The following is a 17,123-nucleotide window of genomic DNA, read 5'->3' as shown; positions in this document are numbered from 1 at the left end:
AAGTGCATGATCTGTACTTCTCTTATGCATCTTGCATCCATGCCTAGCCATTACCGTCATGAATACATGTATTAGGATGCTTCCTTCTGGCAACTTATATAGAATGTTCAGAGCGCAAGTCAAAAGTTATAGTGAGATTTAAGCAACCTGCATCTGGAGCCAATATTTAAACCACCCCAATATGCTAAGATATGAAGGAGAAATTAATAGATAAAGAGAGGAGTGGAAAAGGGGATTGTAGTGCAAAGTAGCCTTACTTCTTCCAGTCTCCATTTGCCAGCCACACGTACGTAAGATCCTGGACGACCATTAATCCTAATAAGGAAGTGAGATTAAAATATAAATTGTTCCCAATCCTAATGGTAGCTTTGATAATCATTATATACAGAATAAAAAGCAGTATTTCAAACATCAAAAACTAGAATCAGATCTTCAAAGGACAAGGATAAAGGAAAAAATGGGGGCAGGAATCCTATGGATTTAAAAAGTGGCAGATGTGGAAAACTTTTCAATAAAGTTTCCATATGTTGTGTCTTGGGATTTGCATGTTAGCTGAGCTGTTTACAATCTGGTTTGCGCTATTGATTAAAGGTGCTCATTGCTGATTGGCTCCTCCCTGCCAGGGCACTCTATTTAAACTGGGGCCTCCCAGTCAACCTTTGCTGAAGTTGCTCACTGTAACTACCATATTTTTGCAATATAAGACGCACCCTTTTCTTTCCTAAAATAGGCTGGAAATTTGGGTGCATCTTATATACTGAATGTAGCTTTTTTTGAAGCTTTTTTCCCCAGCCATAACTAGGTACTAACGATCTTCCCAGCTTCCTACTCCCTCTGAAGAAGGTTTTTCCCCAGCCCTAAGTCTTTCCAGTCTTGTTTTCATTCCTACTGCCCCTGAAAAAGGCTTTTTCAGCCCTAACGCGGTGCTAATAATCTTCCTGGCTTACAGCATTTTTTAGAATTCCTACTCCCTCCAAAGCAGGTTTTTCTGCTCTAAGTCTTTGCAGGCTTGTTTTCGTTCCTATTCCTAAGCCTCTGAAAAAGGCTTTTTTTTTAGCCCCAACCTGAGGATTAAATAATGTGCTGAAGCTGAACAGACTAAGGACACTAGCCAGATGAATAGCCTGTAGGTAGACCCCCCCCCCTATTTTCCTTCCCCAAAACTAAGGTCTTATATTCTGAAACATATGTTAATAACGAGCTGAAGTCACTCCACCAGCCTCCTGTCACTTCAGTGTTGGGACTCAACACCATAGATCTTGAAATTCCGGTCTAATACCTGATACCTAACTCTCCCAAGTTTACTACTTACTGTTTACCTCCCTAGGAAGAAAGCAACGTAAATCAGAGAAGAGAAATGATTGAAGAACTGGAAGGTGAAGACTTTAATGGTGTAGCTTTTCTCTCGTTCGCTGAATGATCTTGGCCTCTCTAGAAAAAAAGGCACAAAACTATACAGTCAGTTATAGAAACATAGAAACATAGAAGACTGACGGCAGAAAAAGACCTCATGGTCCATCTAGTCTGCCCTTATACTATTTCCTGTATTTTATCTTAAAATGGATATATGTTTATCCCAGGCATGTTTAAATTCAGTTACTGTGGATTTACCAACCACATCTGCTGGAAGTTTGTTCCAAGGATCTACTACTCTTTCAGTGAAATAATATTTTCTCACGTTGCTTTTGATCTTTCCCCCAACTAACTTCAGCTTGTGTCCCCTTGTTCTTGTGTTCACTTTCCTATAAAAACACTTCCCTCCTGAACCTTATTTAACCCTTTAACATATTTAAATGTTTTGATCATGTCCCCCCTTTTCCTTCTGTCCTCCAGACTATACAGATTGAGTCATTAAGTCTTTCCTGATACATTTTATGCTTAAGACCTTCCACCATTCTTGTAGCCCGTCTTTGGACCTGTTCAATTTTGTCAATATCTTTTTGAAGGTGAGGTCTCCAGAACTGAACACAGTACTGTATTCCAAATGTGGTCTCACCAGCCTTTGGAACATCTGATCTTGTCTCATACATGCCTTACACAGTTTCAAGAAAGTATTTATCATGCAGCATATCAGTAGTGAGTCTTCATTCATCCCCTACAGAAATCTTCAACTATCACGTTTTTTCCAGCAGTATTGAAATATAATTTGCTTCATCCTTCATGATTGCCCATGCTATCTTGAGCTGCCAGAAGTTACAGCTCAAAACAGCTGGACAGCACAGATGAAAACATCTGCTTTATAGTCATTCAGTACACACATATATATATATTTCAAATAGGATGAATGTACACAGCATCAAATGCTTCTTACCTAGTTCACAGAGGTGGTGTGCAATACACTTGTTCGCCTGTAATAGAAATATAAATTATACAAGTGCTGAGTGCCTGCAAACAGACAATTGCAAAACAAGTAGCAAGTGTATACCTTGGTCATAACGGTGATGCTCAAGTAGTGCATCACTGCACCCGTCAGGACTGCCACTGTAGTGGCTTTTTCTTGAAAGAATTTTGAATTGGACTGAGTTAAGAATACTGTCACCATAACACGGTAGAGGACCAAGAGATGGGCAATCCCAATCAGCAGACATATCTAAAAAGAGATAAGAAAGTATTGATAGCACCAAAAATTTTTTGCCATCAGTGACCTACGCCAGGGGCAGGCAAAGTTGGCTCTTCTATGACATGTGGACTTCAACTCCCAGAATGCCCTGCTGGTGACTTACCTCTGGCCCGGATTTGCAGCAGGGCCAGGGAAACGCGGCCCCTGGTGTAGCCGCCATCTTGAATGGCCGGGATCTCGCGAGATTTCGCGAGATCCCGGTCATGCCTGTCATCGGCGCTGACCGATGACATTGTCGGGGCGGGGCCTGCTAGCCCTTTATAAAGGGCTGCGCAGGCTCAGGGCTTCCTTTTCGCCCCAGACAACGAGCAGGCGAACACCCGCCCGCCCTCCCTATCTTTCAGTGTGCTACAAGGGTCGCCCTTAGGGGGCCGAATAGGAATTTTTGGCGGTCTCGGCATTTTCCTGCGACTGTTTTTTCACCTATTCCACACTGCGGTGCGGGACGCATGGTTAGGGGGTGTTTCGTTTCCTGATTAGTTCTAATTGGCTTACCTCTGGTCATTGGGTTGGCAGGTTAGGGGCGGAAATTGGGAGGGGTTAGCAACTGTGTGTTCTCCATTGGGCATCCTTGGGGATGATTGGCAGATTTCTCTCCAAGGGCTAATAGTGGCTTTTTAGCCAGCCTGAGCAATTGGGGAGAAGTTGCCTCTGGGTCTCGCCCATTCCAATTGCCTTTCAGGGATTGGATGGCGAGACCTCCCACATGCCTTGCATGGCTGGGATCCAGGTGAGGGCGTGGTCCCCTTCACTTGGATCAGCATGGAGCTACACCCTGAGTTTCCCAGGAAGTTTTTACTACGTCATTTCCGCCCCATAAGTTTTCAGTTGACCATTGCAGGTCCATGTTAGGTTGAATTAAATTAATTTTCATTAATTTTCATTAATTAATAAAAATGACCCAGTTTAAATCCAGCTCTGTGTCCGCGTTGTTATTCCGCCTGTGCTGCAATTCCTGAGCTAGCATCATTGGCTCAGGAATTTTGGGAGTTGAAGTCCACAAGTCATAGAAGAGCCAACTTTGCCTACCCCTGATATAGGCAAATATAACACGAGTTATTTTTATTATTTAGAAATAAATAAATATTTTGAAATGCCTTTTCATTTATAGGAATCTCTTCCAAATGTGTATTATTTTTTATTATTATTTTTCTTAGATATGTACCATTAATAAACATCAAAAATAAATATGGAAAGTACAGTAAGAAAACACTATCCACGTACCACAACAAGAGCTAAAATAAGCACAATTATGCTGCGGATATATGAATGCTGATACTCCTCAGAGGTATTTTCAGGGCTATTGATGAGCTCCAAAGCCACTTCCTCCTACAGAAAGAAGTACAGTCACACTTAGCAACCTCTTGTTAAGGTTTCCATTTGTACAAAGGTGGGAAGAAAACATGAAAATTACATCTTAATACTATATCTTCTGCCTCAGCTTTTCCACTCCTATCAATTTTGTGATCTCAATGGTAATAGTAATCACACTTTTCTTAAATGCCCGAGGGCTTTAAAATTCTGAGGTTATTAAAGTGAGAAGAGAAACTTTTCCTTTATTCCAGTTTTATTTCATGATGATCTCCTGTGGTGAATTAGACTTGGCTTTAAAACAATGCTTGAAATCAGTGTTTGAACTGGGGCAATATTGTATTTCAGGGACAAATTCTGGATTTTTTAATTTAAAAAATGTATATTATCAGCAGCAACATACTAAATGATTAGTTTCCATTCACATTTGCCCTTTCCCAATTCTGCAGTAAAAAAATAATCCATGGTGAAATTAGGGGTGAGAACTGTGGTTGGAATGGAATATTGCCGGCTAACTGATCTGTGTCAGTTCAATCCTGACAGGCTCAAGGTTGATTCCGCCTTCCATACTTTTGAGATAAAGAGGACCCAAATTGGTGGAGGCACACCTTGACTCTGTAAACCTCTTAGAGAGTGCTGTATAGCATTACGAAGCGGTTTATAAGTCTAAATGATATTGCTATTGCTATTTCAGTTCAGCTGCACTAATAAGAGGCTCCAGTAGAATATTATGATTATATAGGAGTAGCCCAGTGATGGCGAACCTTTTTTTTCTCGTGCAATAGCGTGCAGGCATGCTATTGCACATGTGTGAGTGCCCCCACCTATAATTCCGTGCCTGTGGAGGGTGAAAACAGCTTCCCCCCCCCCCCCCAGAGGCCTTCTGAAGGCCAGAAACAGTCTATTTCCCAACTTCTGGTGGGCCCCATAGGGTCGTGTTTACCCTTACCAGGCTCCAAAGCCTTCCCTGGAGCCGGGGTAGGGTAAAAATGCCCTCCCCCATCCCTTTGGAGGGTCTCTGGAAGCCCAAAATGCCCTCCTAGAGCCTCTGTGCAAACCAAAAATCAGATGGCCAGCACACACATGCATGTTGGAGCTCAGCTAGGGCAATGGCTTGTATGCCAGCAGATATGGCTCTGTGTGCCACCTGTGGCACCCATGCCATAGATTCGCCATCACTGCACCAGCCTAGGCAGCCTAAATTCTGACCTCCACTGTATGTGAATTATGTATTAGCTATATCCTTAGAACCTAACAGAAGCAATCAAATAATTCAGCAATTGCAAAAATATTATAATCTTTATTTCATAGGAGATGGAGACCTAAGTTAAATTTCTTCAAGTATATGCTGTCCTCATCTCAACCAACAAGATCAGAAATCTCTTTTCCTAAGAGATTTTTTTGGGTCATTTGCTCAGTTCTGCGATAAGCAATAGTCTATTCTTTAGAGGTGACTGTGTGCAAAACACAGGCGTGAGACAACTGGATTAAAATATGAAAAACATTTGCATACAAAGACAGAAATGGGACAAAAAGCAATTGGGCTACAAAAAAAATTCCCAGGCTGATGAAACAAAAAAGGCAAATGCTTCCTATTTCTATGCCCTTTCCTGGAAATGCCAGAGACAGATCTTTCTATGTGCAAATAAGTGCTCTGCTTCTACTACTATCCTAATAGCCTCATAAATCAAGGATTGAACAGGCAAAGTTATTTTATACAGTGTTACATAATTGTCCCAAATAATAAAATACTCTCTTTCAGAGACCTGACACTGTTTTATTTAGATGATAGGATACAGCTAAAAGCATGTGTGTATGTGACCACCTGTCCCTTTCACTTCAATTGCCAACATTCAAAATGGACCAATTCAGAATTTAACTCATCACCACTTATTCTATCCTGACTAACTCTGCCGGGAAGTTGATTTAAGAATCACGATTCCTATATAAAAATTGTAATTGTGACAGAAAAATCACAAAAAATATTTAAAAGCCTTTATAAGACCTGGAGATATATATGACAAAGTATAGTGCCTATTCAACAATTTATGAAATGAAAGGCACAGGCCTTCCTAACCTGAGCTGACAGACAATTCAACAACTACCATTGTTACTCCTTGTTTTAATTCCTGGAATGACAATCTGAGGACAAGAGAAAATTTCTAGGAATCTCAACTGGAACTACTGTTCAGCTGCAACAGAGCTGTTGAACTGATCAGTGCAAAATTGCTGAAGTTTCTACCAACATTTTCAAGTGATATTAGTATGTATTAATATCTGGTGGCAGTCAGCCATATAGCATCTGCAACATACCAGATGGCACCCACTGCAACTTGTCTACCAATTAGGGAGAAATAGAAATTTTTCATTTGTTAGGCGAATACTATAAGTTCTTTGTGATTTTGAATTGAATCTCTTTGAGCATTTGGAACAGGTAACATGGATCATTTTAATTTAATTTCAGTTATTGGTGTTCAAAACATTGCATAAAGGACTCTACTGGGAATTGGAGCTCTTTGCCTGAAAAATTACTGACTCTTGGTCTAAGATACAAGTAGAAATGTTGTGTGTGTGTGCCTGTGTTTGCTTGCTTTCTTGCTTGCTTGTTTGTTTGTTTATTTGCAATATGTTAGATTCGACACCAACACCTATCTAGTAGCTGTACTTGTACTAAAGCTACTACAGAAGAGGTTTCCCTTGCCACCAGAAATATTAAGAATGGTCTTACATGCAGGAAAAGATCTGGCCTTACCTCTTCTTCATCCCACTGATACATTTTCCAATCAGTGACAATTTTAGCTCTGTGTCGCTTCCATAGCTCCAAAAATAGAGTGGCTGGGCAAATAAGAGAGAGAGAGAGAGAGAACAAAACCACAATTTTCAATCTCTTCCACGAATCTTCCAGTATTCTATATATAGGGCAATTTATTTTAGAAAATTCATAGAATGCATTTAAGAGATACCACAACTCTATTTATAAAAGCTATACCAAGATCTATGCCTAACGCACAGATTGATTGATTGCAAGCAAGGTAACCTAGTATGCTTCTCCACGTTCCATGGAGTGCATTTAAAACAAAACAATAGATATTACTTTCAATAAGTATATTAGGATATATAAAGATAATATTTCCTTTGAGTCAAGCCCGATGCCTAGTGATATCTTTGATCGTATGGCCATGTGGAAGTGGCTTGCTATTCATATCCTCTGCCTATAAAAGAAAATAATAATAATCTTAGTATTTCCTAGTGGTCTCCTATCCAACTACTGCCCAAGTCTATTGAGATCAGCCAAAGTATGCAGAGAATATATATTTCTAAAGGAATGTTAAGAATGTAATGGAACATACACAAATATGTACAAATATATGTTTCCCTAAGATGTTACATATTCTGTTAGCAGAATAAGAGATTAAAATATTTTGGCAATAAAGAGGAGAAAGGATTGTCCTGTGGACAGAAAAGAGATTATATTTTTTTTAAAAACCAGCATCTCTCATTAAACTACTTTCTGCAAGCTTACCCAAAACAGCCATGTACATTGCAAACAGAACTGTTCCTCCATTGTCAACCATGTGGGTGATCTAAATGTTAAAAAAAAAGAAAGGAGAGGTAAATCACTAGATTTCTTTGGAAAACAGTGTGTGGCTTTTTCTTTGATCACATATGCTCCCTTTCTCCTGTGAACATGCATGGATGGACAGGCCATTCAACTGTGATCATAAAGCTGTGATCATAAAGACATCCTAAATTATTTTCTTATATTTAAGTGAAATGTAACTGGATGCGTTGTTCATTATTTCTCGTTCAAGTTCCTGTAGCAGTGGAAAACTGATTCCTATTCATCTTCCTCATGACACCTTTTTACATACATAGAATAGAATGAGCTGGAAGGGACCTTGGAGGTCTTCTAGTCCAGCCCCCTGCTCAAGCAGGAGAACCTATAGCATTTCATGAATACCTGAACATAAATATAATGCAGCCCCATTAGTCTTAATATTTTTCAGACCAACCACCCATGATCTTTCAGCTTCTACCTTTCAGGCATCTCCTCAAATTTCTTCCAGCAGCTGCTTCATAAGGCTGCCTCATGTTCAGCTTGTGATCAATATCGACACCTAAGTCTCTCTCCAATATAACATTTTGAAGCCACACGTTTTCTATCTTAAGATGCCCCACATTTTTCCTTCCTAAATACAAAACTTTACAATTCTCCCTCTTATAGAATATCCTGATCTCTCAGATCAAATTTTCCAAACTGTCCAGTTTAGACTGAAACCTCATTCTCTTATTCTGAGTGTTAGCTTAACCTTCCAATTTTCTGTCATTCCAAATTATGATGAGCAGCCAATCAATGCCTTAAGTTACCTCACTGAATTGAAATGTTGAGTAATACTGGTCCCAACATAACTGGCTATGTCTCCCCAATTTTGTCCATAATTTTGATTGTTTGAGTGTGCTACGGTAGCTAGCCAATTTTGGATCTCCTGTGCTGACATGGCATCTAAAGTATTATTATTATTATTATTATTATTATTATTATTATTATCATCATCATCATCATCATCATCATCATTATTATTATTATGTCAATACACCACAGCACTATGCTGGATTTCATATTTCATCACCAGTCGGGCGCTTCCCAAGCACCTAGGACTGCGTGATGTAGCGGTGAATGATGCTTACCGATCCCAGTAAAGCGGCCTTTTGCAATTGACAGATGGAGATTTTGTCAATTCCGATGGTTTTCAAATGTCCGCTGAGATCCTTTGGCACTGCGCCCAGCGTGCCAAGTACCACTGGGACCACTTTCACTGGCTTATGCCAGAGTTGTTGCAGCTCGATTTTTAGATCTTCATATTTCACTAATTTCTCTTGCTGCTTCTCCTGAATTCTGCTATCCCCTGGGATTGCGATTATTATTTAGATTTGTATGCCACCCTTCTCAAGAGACTTGGGGCGGCATAAGTACTCCTTAACAGCCTGGCAGTGAAAATATCCTGTGGAAACTTGTCAAAACTTTTCCTGAAACTGAAGTTGATCACATCTCTAGTAATCACCTTGTCCACTAAAGGGAAGTCTCTTATGATCTATTCTGGACAAAGTAATGCTGTTTTCTAGCAATCATGGTATTTTATCTTCAAAATATTTTTGAAAGAGCATTTGAAGGTCAAGCCGAAGGCTATAAATAAAACTCATCAAAACACTCGTGGAACTATGTGGTGTCAAATTAAGCAAGTACCCCTTTTATAAATATCTGTTTATTTATTCATTCTTTTATTCATTTTTCAAATTTATATAGTGCCCATCTGACAAACCAAATGACTTTTGATTTGACAAGAGAAACTGAATTCTCAATTTAGCCATAAAACACTTAGAAGGCCAAAGGGTGCTGATCTGGTGGGGAAAGATGCTGGGAAGCAAGCCGAACTTTTGGGAAACAAAGCAAGTAACTCCAAGTGTTCCTTCAACCTATTATATACATGGGAATAGGATTCTTTGTTCTTTCAAAATCCCATTGCCTTTTTAGTACTGCCCCATTATCTGGTAGTTATGCTCTGAGGGCCTAACTCACCTCAGTCAATACACTCAAATGCTGATGCCACTGGAACTATTTTTTTCTCTCTCTCTTTTTGTAAGAAGACTACGTTTGCTTTTTTCTAGTCCACCGTTTCTTCCCTAGTTCTGCTTGCTAGCAGATCAAAAGATACTTTTCTGCAGCCTCCACTGAGAAAGTATAATTACCTGTGGATATTCTTTTTTTTAGAGAGTAGAAGTACGAGAATCATAAGAGCACCAGAATTGAGATATTTTAAGTTTTTACCTTGGCATATGTACAAGTGTCTGATAAAATCCAAAATGGGCACTTCTGGTCACATAGTGGACACATGATGGTAGTGTTGGCCTCACAGATTTCTTTACTAAATCAGAAAGATAACAAAATTGGACATTTAATGGTTTATTATCCCTACAATTCAATAACAGGGCACTGACAGAACAGTGCCTAAACAGATTGATATTGATTGTCCTTGACTACAATGCTCATCTATTCCATCCCTGCAAAATCTCATAGATGGTGATCAATTTCTCTATGCATTACATTTTTGCAGACATAGCATGTCAATATTATGGCAGGAGTAATAGGTTACTATTCCTGGACAGTTTGGATAAGTACAGTTTAAGCATATTTATTGGCTTCCCTTAAGGAATTCCCTTTCCCAAAGTAGTTCAGGGCTCACAATACGTTAAAAATCTAAAAGTCATTCATGCTGTTATTAGGAACCATCCAAAACACAAAAATGTACTACAGAAAATGTAATAAAGGTTGTAAAAGTATATTTGAAAAAAAAGTACTATAATTTATAAAAACATAAAGAAATCAAAGTGTTATTACAATCAAAGCATGAAGAACTGTAATGATTTGTTGATCTTTACGTAATAATGTGGTATGAAATAATCCTAGGGAGAAAAAAAGTGGGTTGTTAGGTATGTCAGCAGCAAAAACTCCTGCAATTATTAGATTGTAGCACTCTTCAGAGTGCAAAGGTCATATGATGTAATCTCTACGGATGCTTGGAATGGTATCAGACATGCATACCTATGTGATTCAGAGGTCAACATTCAGAAGGAGCGGGTCACCCTAAACAGAGCGGCCGGGCGGCATTTCGCTGATGCAATCAAGGTGACATGATACGCGCATCTTGCCGCCGTGAGCGCCACTTTGTAAGTCTTAATATGAGCTCTTACAAGTGTTCGGTCGGATTCGGATTTACTCTTCCTCCATCGCTTCTCTAGATGTCTCTTCTGACGTTTCAACTCCCAGAGCTCCTCGGTAAACCAAGGAGCTCTCCGGGGTCTAGTGCCACAGAGAGGTCGCAATGGCGCAATTCAGTCAAGAGCCTCCATCGCAGCCCAATTCCAGGCCACGGCAAGAGACTCTGCCAAGCTGTGGAAGAGTGAATCTGGTAAAACCCCAAGCACCCTCTGAAAGCCCTCTGGGTCCATCAGGCATCTGGGGCAGAACCAACCTAGTCAGTTCCGCCTCCCCACGGGGGAGGATTGGAGTCAGGAATCAAGCCGCAATGGAAAATAGTCTGACCATGACAAAGGCAACACTTCTAAGCCCCTTAGTCTCAGACCATTACTCAATTGCTCTGAGAGGAATACCATGTCGGGTGCGTGTTCCCCCTCATGAGCTGGACTCTGAACTACTTGGGTCAGGTGCATGGCTGTCATGGTGGCCATGAACTCCTGTGTTAACCCAGAGGAACCGCTGAGTGATGGCAGATTGAAATCCCCCAGGACACTGAGTCTGGGGAACTCCATCATCAACCCGGCCACCTCCTCGAGCAGCACAGGCAGGGCTGTTGACACATAGCTGGGAGGCAGGTATGTGAGCAACAAGCCACCTGAACCCCTAAGTCCAACTTCACAAGGAGGGACTCACAACCTGCAATCTCAGGAGCAACTAGTCTACGTAGGCAGAGGTTCTCCTTGGCTATAAGAGCCACTCCTCCCCCCATTCCCTGGGGTCGAGGCTGATGCCATAACTGAAACCTGGCTGGGCAAATTTCCGAGAGAGGAACTCCTCCCTCTGGGCCCAGTCAGGTTTCAGTCACACAGGCCAGGTCGGCCTCCTCATCCAGGATCAAATCCCAGATAAGGAGAGCTTTATTTACCACCGACCTGGCATTGAGTAGCAGCAGCTTGAGCCCAGGGCCTGGATTACACTCATCACCAGTATCCCGGGTTGAGCTCACAGGACCGGAACCAGAGATCGCTTTTAAGCAGCGATTTCTTCTTCCTCCAGAACGGCTAGCCCTGTGACTCCAGGATTACCCATGTAATAGCTTCTCATTCCCAGTGTTGTTGTTGTTGTTGTTGTTGTTGTTATTTATTAGATTTGTATGCCGCCGCTCTCCGAGGACTTGGAGAGGCTCACTTTTTGTCCATAACAAAAAGAAGGTTGCATGAGGGTTGAGGAACAAAGGCCAAGTAATTCTGCAGTCAGAGGGCTGAGGAATATAACACCTGCCTGCTCTTGTCTGGGGAGGTCCAAGGTGAGTGCATGACTGGTTTTATAGATTGGAAGGTCCACCAATCCATTAGAAGAAAGAGGAAGTGGAGGAAAAAGAGGAGAAACTGTAGCCTGCTCAAAATCATGGTTCCCTTCTCCAGCCTCTGATGCCTATTAACTGCAGGAAGCAATGCCAAAAGGCCAAGAAAGTGGTTTCCCTTTCTAAACTTTCAAAGGTGACCGCATTCTTCATCCTCATCATTGTCCTGCCATATTCTCACCAGCAAAAAGAGTAACTCACCTGATCTGGCTGAAGCTGACGAAGCCATAGATGAAAAGAATAAAACCAGGCACAGCAGCTATTAACAGGACGCATGTATACCAGCCCAGCCAAGCATAATAAAGAGCAATTTTCTCCCCAAAATATATTCTGAAAAGGAAAGAGTATACCTTGAAATAATTGTCCAAACAACAATTAACTTGTCCAAACAACAATGCAATCCTCTAGTTCTGGATCTGAAAGAACTTAACAATAACAATAACAACAACAGAGTTGGGAGGGACCATGAAGGTCTTCTAGTCCAACCTCCTGCTTAGGCAGGAAACCCTACACTACTTCAGACAGATGGTTATCCAACATCATCTTGAAAACTTCCAGTGTTGGAGCATTCACAATTTCTGGAGGCAAGCTCTTCCATTGATTAATTGTTCTAACTGTCAGGAAATTTCTCCTTAGTAAGTTACTTCTCTCCTTGTTTAGTTTCCACCCATTGCTTCTTGTTCTACTTCCAGCAAATGAAGATGTTTCCAAGGCAGTGTCTTATTTTACAAAAGCAGTTCAATGGAAGCTATCCCCAGAGGCAAAAAAAGAAATTGCACTGTGAATTGGCGAGATCCAGTGATTCAGTTTCCAAGTACTGGATTATTGACGTATGTTCAAATATTGAGTGGCACTGGCATGAGCTGCAGCAGGTTTTAATCTTCAGATCAGATAAGTGAAATATCAAAGAACCATCTCTTCTTCAAGCGAAGCAGACTGTTAACTGATGGGCATGACATCATTTCAGTTTGTGACAGTATGATCTCAATTCAGAAACACAAAGGAATAAAATTTAAATCTTATTTAAATGTTCCTTTCTTTTAGATAAGGAAACAGAACAGGAAAAGCTGTTTAAATTAATGCGATGTTGTTTTTATTTACAGTAATTTCACATTTCAAAGCATCTCATCAATGTTTCCAAATCCTGTCCCTTACCTGATTTTTTCAAGTGGTTGCCTACATAACATTTGTTTCCACCGAGCCCAATTCATTTTCAGAAATCTACCCAGCTTTCCTCTCTAGATAAAATAATGCAATCAAACATGTTAAAACTGAAATATGATATATTCTATAACCATATTTACAGCACCAAGCAATCAGCACCAAGAGGCTGAATAGATACTGCATATACAGACACAGTTGTCAAACCAAGTTCTTCGTCTGCTAATTAATGCACTGCAAATACATTTTCTGGCATTTATTTTAGCCTCTTCTTCTCATTAAAAACCAGTAAAGCTTCCCTTACCCTCACCACCACCACTATCCCTAATACTAGAGCAACTTGTAATGGTCTATCTCTCTGGATCCAGGAATCAAGTCAAAAGACTCAACTCCATTCTTCAACCTAAGTTTACAACTGCTATTTAATTTAACAATTGTATTCATCAGCTTTAGGTTGGCCTTCAGACTTCCTCACCTCATGTAAAGGAAACGCAGTTTCAAACACTTTCTTCTTTATCAGGTCATGAAGCTTCTCTAGTATCAGAAGAGAAACAAGATCAAGATCTTTCCCCCAAAAAGTGAAGTTTTGTCAGGATATTTCATTCAAACTGACATTCAAGTTATAAGTTTTTTATTTACGGTCAAAGGCCATCAATATAATATTCATAATAATTAAAAGGAAAAAGAACAGGAAACAGGACTTTTGGCTGAGCAACCAAGATTGACCCATTGTAACTATACAAGAGACGTACATATCTCGCTATGAAGGCACACATTTGCGACAAATCCCCGCTGCTGCTGCGCAGAATCTGGCCACCTGTGCCGTAATCCTGGCCTGCTCATCCCCAAGCAACCACCAGAGATAGGCAACGTCCGAGCAGCCAGGATATCCCTCAATAAGTGGTAGAATATGCTTTCTCCTAATGTCAGTGTAAAAGGAGCATCTCAGGAGCATGTGTCCCTCAGTCTCCACCTCTCCTGAGCCACAAGGGCAAAATCTTTCAGTGGCTGGAGTTCCCTTGTACTTGCCGTACAAAATGGCGGATGGAAGCGCACGGCACCGTACAAGAGCAAATGCCTTTCGATGGCTTGTTGACTCTAGCTGTCCCAGGTATCTTGCAGGAGCCACAACATATCTAGTGGCATCTGGGGCCAGAAACAGCGGAGCTCTACCCAAGTCCTCCTGCCCAGGGCCGCCGATAGGGGGGTACTACTGGTACTGGTGTACCGGGCCCGGCCATGAGGGGGCCCGGTTTTGCCCGCCGTCGCACATGCGCAGTACTGGCCCTCTCTTGCCTGCCTCACCAACGAAAAAGGCGGGCCCTCTGGCCCTCGCGAGGCAGGACTCGAAGAAGCCCCGACGGAGCCTTTGGCAGCGCGGTCCTCCAGTCCCAGAGTAAAGCGTGCAGCGAAGGTAGGAGCCCCTTTGGGGTGGCGGTTGCAACTTGCGCTTGTGTTAAATTTTGTTTCTTTCCTAAGCAGCCTTCTGTGGTAAAAAATCCATTTGGGAACGAGTCGTTCCCAAATGGATTTTTTTACACAGAAGGCTGCTTAGGAAAAAAACAAAATTTAACACAAGCGCAAGTTGTAGGCTTCCCACGCGTGCGCCAGCATCCCCCAAAAGGCCCCCCGCGCACCCTTTTCCAAGGGCGCACACGAAGCCGCGGCCCCCCCCCGCCCCCCCCCGCGCCTCTAGCTCCCTCGCGCCCCCCTGGCTACTCGCCGCTGCCCTCGCCCACCCATCCGCTCCGCCTCTCTTCCCTGCAGGCATTCTCACAGCGGGGGCCACCGCGCTCTCTCCATCTCCCTGCTAGCCTGCCCGGAGCATTCAAAGTAAGAGCGAAGGTTTTTCTTACTTTGAATTTTCCGGGTTGGGCTGCTGGCAGCAAGGGGGTGGAGAAAGCGCGCGTCAGCCCACGCGCCCGACATTCCAGGCACCGTCCCCTGACCCCGGTTTCCTGGATTCCTGGTGGCGCCGACCGAGCCCTGACCAGCGGGCTCCCGAGTCCCGACCGAGCCCTGCGGCGGGAACGAAGCGAGTGGGGCGCTCCCCGCCCGGCTGCGGCTCTTGCCCTCGTCGGGGAAAGGGAGGGGAGGGGAGGGGAAGAGAGGGCCAGGAGGACACAGAAGGGAAGGAAGGAAGGAAAAATAGGGAGGGAAGGAAGGGAAAGACGGAGGGGAAGGAAGGGGAAGAGGGAGGAGAAGGAAACAGGAAGAAGAGATAGGTTGGTTGGTTGGAATGAAGGAAGAAGGGAAAGAAGGAGAAAGGGGAAGGGAAGGAAGGAAAGGAAAAGAGGGAGGGGGGAAAGGAAGGAAGGAGAGATAGGTTGATTGTAATTGAAAATTACAATTGAAAGTAATTGAAAATTATTTTCACCAGCCTCCGGAGAACGAGAGAGAGTGAGAGCGATGACAGAACAAGATAGAGAGAAAGTGAGAGAGAGAGAGAAAGAGGGGGAGAGAAAGAGATAGCAAGAGAAAGAGAACGAGAGAGAGAAAGAGTGTGAGAGAGAAAGAAAGAGAGAGAGAGAAAGAAAACAAGAGAGGGAAAGTGAGAAAAAGAGAGAGAGAGAAAGAGGGGGAGAGAGAGAGAAAGAAAAGAGAGAGATCAGAGAGGAAGGAAGAGTGAGAGAGATGAAGAAAGCAAGATAGAGAAAGAGAGAGAGAGAGAAAGAAAGAGAGAGAGAGAGATGAGAGAGGAAGGAAGAGAGTGAGAGGGGAAGAAAGCAAGAGAGAGAAAGAGAGAGAAAATAAGAAAGAGAGAGGGGAAGAAAGCAAGAGAGAGAAAGAGAGAGAGAGAGAAAGAGAGAGAGAGAAATGAGAGAGGAAGGAAGAGAGTGAGAGAGAGGAAGAAAGCAAGATAGAGAAAGAAAGAAAGAAAGAAAGAGATGAGAGAGGAAGGAAGAGAGTGAAAGAGAGGAAGAAAGAGAGAGAGAGAAGAGTGGAAGGAAGAGAGAGAGAAATGATAGAAAAAAGGGGAGAAAAAAAGAGAAATGAGAAAATGATTGAGGCAGAGAATGACAGAAAAGAGAGAGAAACAGAGGGAGAAGTGATTCTTGATTTAAAGCATATGGTAAAAGCACTTAAATAATAACCGAGAAAAAAACCCAGCCCTCACCTGTTTTTATTAATAGCTTTGCTGGTTGTTTTAGTTTTAATAGTAATGGATTTTGGTTTTTTTAAATTATTATTGACAAAATTGAACGGGTCCAAAGACGGGCTACAAGAATAGTGGAAGGTCTTAAGCATAAAACGTATCAGGAAAGACTTCATGAACTCAATCTGTATAGTCTGGAGGACAGAAGGAAAAGGGGGGACATGATCGAAACATTTCGGCTGTGGCGAGGAGGGCGTTTGCCCAGGTTCGCCTGGTGCACCAGTTGCGGCCCTATTTGGACAGGGAGTCATTACTCACAGTCACTCATGCCCTTATCACCTCGAGGTTCGATTACTGCAACGCTCTCTACATGGGGCTACCTTTGAAAAGTGTTTGGAAACTTCAGATCGTGCAGAACGCAGCCGCGAGAGCCATCGTGGGGCTTCCCAGATTCGCCCACGTTTCTACAACACTCCGTGGCCTGCATTGGCTGCCGATCAGTTTCCGGTCACAATTCAAAGTGTTGGTTATGACCTTTAAAGCCCTACATGGCATTGGACCAGAATACCTCCGGAACCGCCTACTACCGCACGAATCCCAGCGGCCAATAAGGTCCCAGAGAGTCGGCCTTCTCCAGGTCCCGTCGACTAAACAATGTCGTCTGGCGGGCCCCAGGGGAAGAGCCTTCTCTGTGGCGGCCCCGGCCCTCTGGAATCAACTCCCCCCGGAGATTAGAACTGCTCCCACCCTCCTTGTCTTCCGTAAACTACTTAAGACCCATCTATACCGCCAGGCATGGGGGATTTGAGACACC

The 17,123-nt window shown here is 42.6% G+C and overlaps 1 protein-coding gene across 1 annotated transcript in view; it reads right to left on the bottom strand.

The window, feature by feature from the left end:
* Positions 1-17,123, bottom strand: part of ANO9 (anoctamin 9) — a 59,935-nt gene that overhangs the window by 19,673 nt on the left and 23,139 nt on the right. Inside the window, exons 6-16 of the mRNA XM_070766133.1 lie at positions 13,688-13,746; positions 13,207-13,289; positions 12,253-12,381; positions 9,759-9,855; positions 7,455-7,515; positions 6,684-6,766; positions 3,845-3,949; positions 2,426-2,590; positions 2,312-2,348; positions 1,320-1,431; positions 258-315 (exon numbers count right to left, since the gene is read on the bottom strand). Of these exons, the coding sequence (XP_070622234.1) occupies positions 258-315; positions 1,320-1,431; positions 2,312-2,348; positions 2,426-2,590; positions 3,845-3,949; positions 6,684-6,766; positions 7,455-7,515; positions 9,759-9,855; positions 12,253-12,381; positions 13,207-13,289; positions 13,688-13,746 (989 nt within the window). The remainder of the gene's footprint in view (positions 1-257; positions 316-1,319; positions 1,432-2,311; positions 2,349-2,425; positions 2,591-3,844; positions 3,950-6,683; positions 6,767-7,454; positions 7,516-9,758; positions 9,856-12,252; positions 12,382-13,206; positions 13,290-13,687; positions 13,747-17,123) is intronic.

Source organism: Erythrolamprus reginae, chromosome 1 (genome assembly GCF_031021105.1).
Source record: "Erythrolamprus reginae isolate rEryReg1 chromosome 1, rEryReg1.hap1, whole genome shotgun sequence".
In the NCBI taxonomy this organism is placed as follows: Eukaryota; Metazoa; Chordata; class Lepidosauria; order Squamata; family Dipsadidae; genus Erythrolamprus; species Erythrolamprus reginae.
This window is presented reverse-complemented; position numbering and strand designations above follow the sequence as displayed.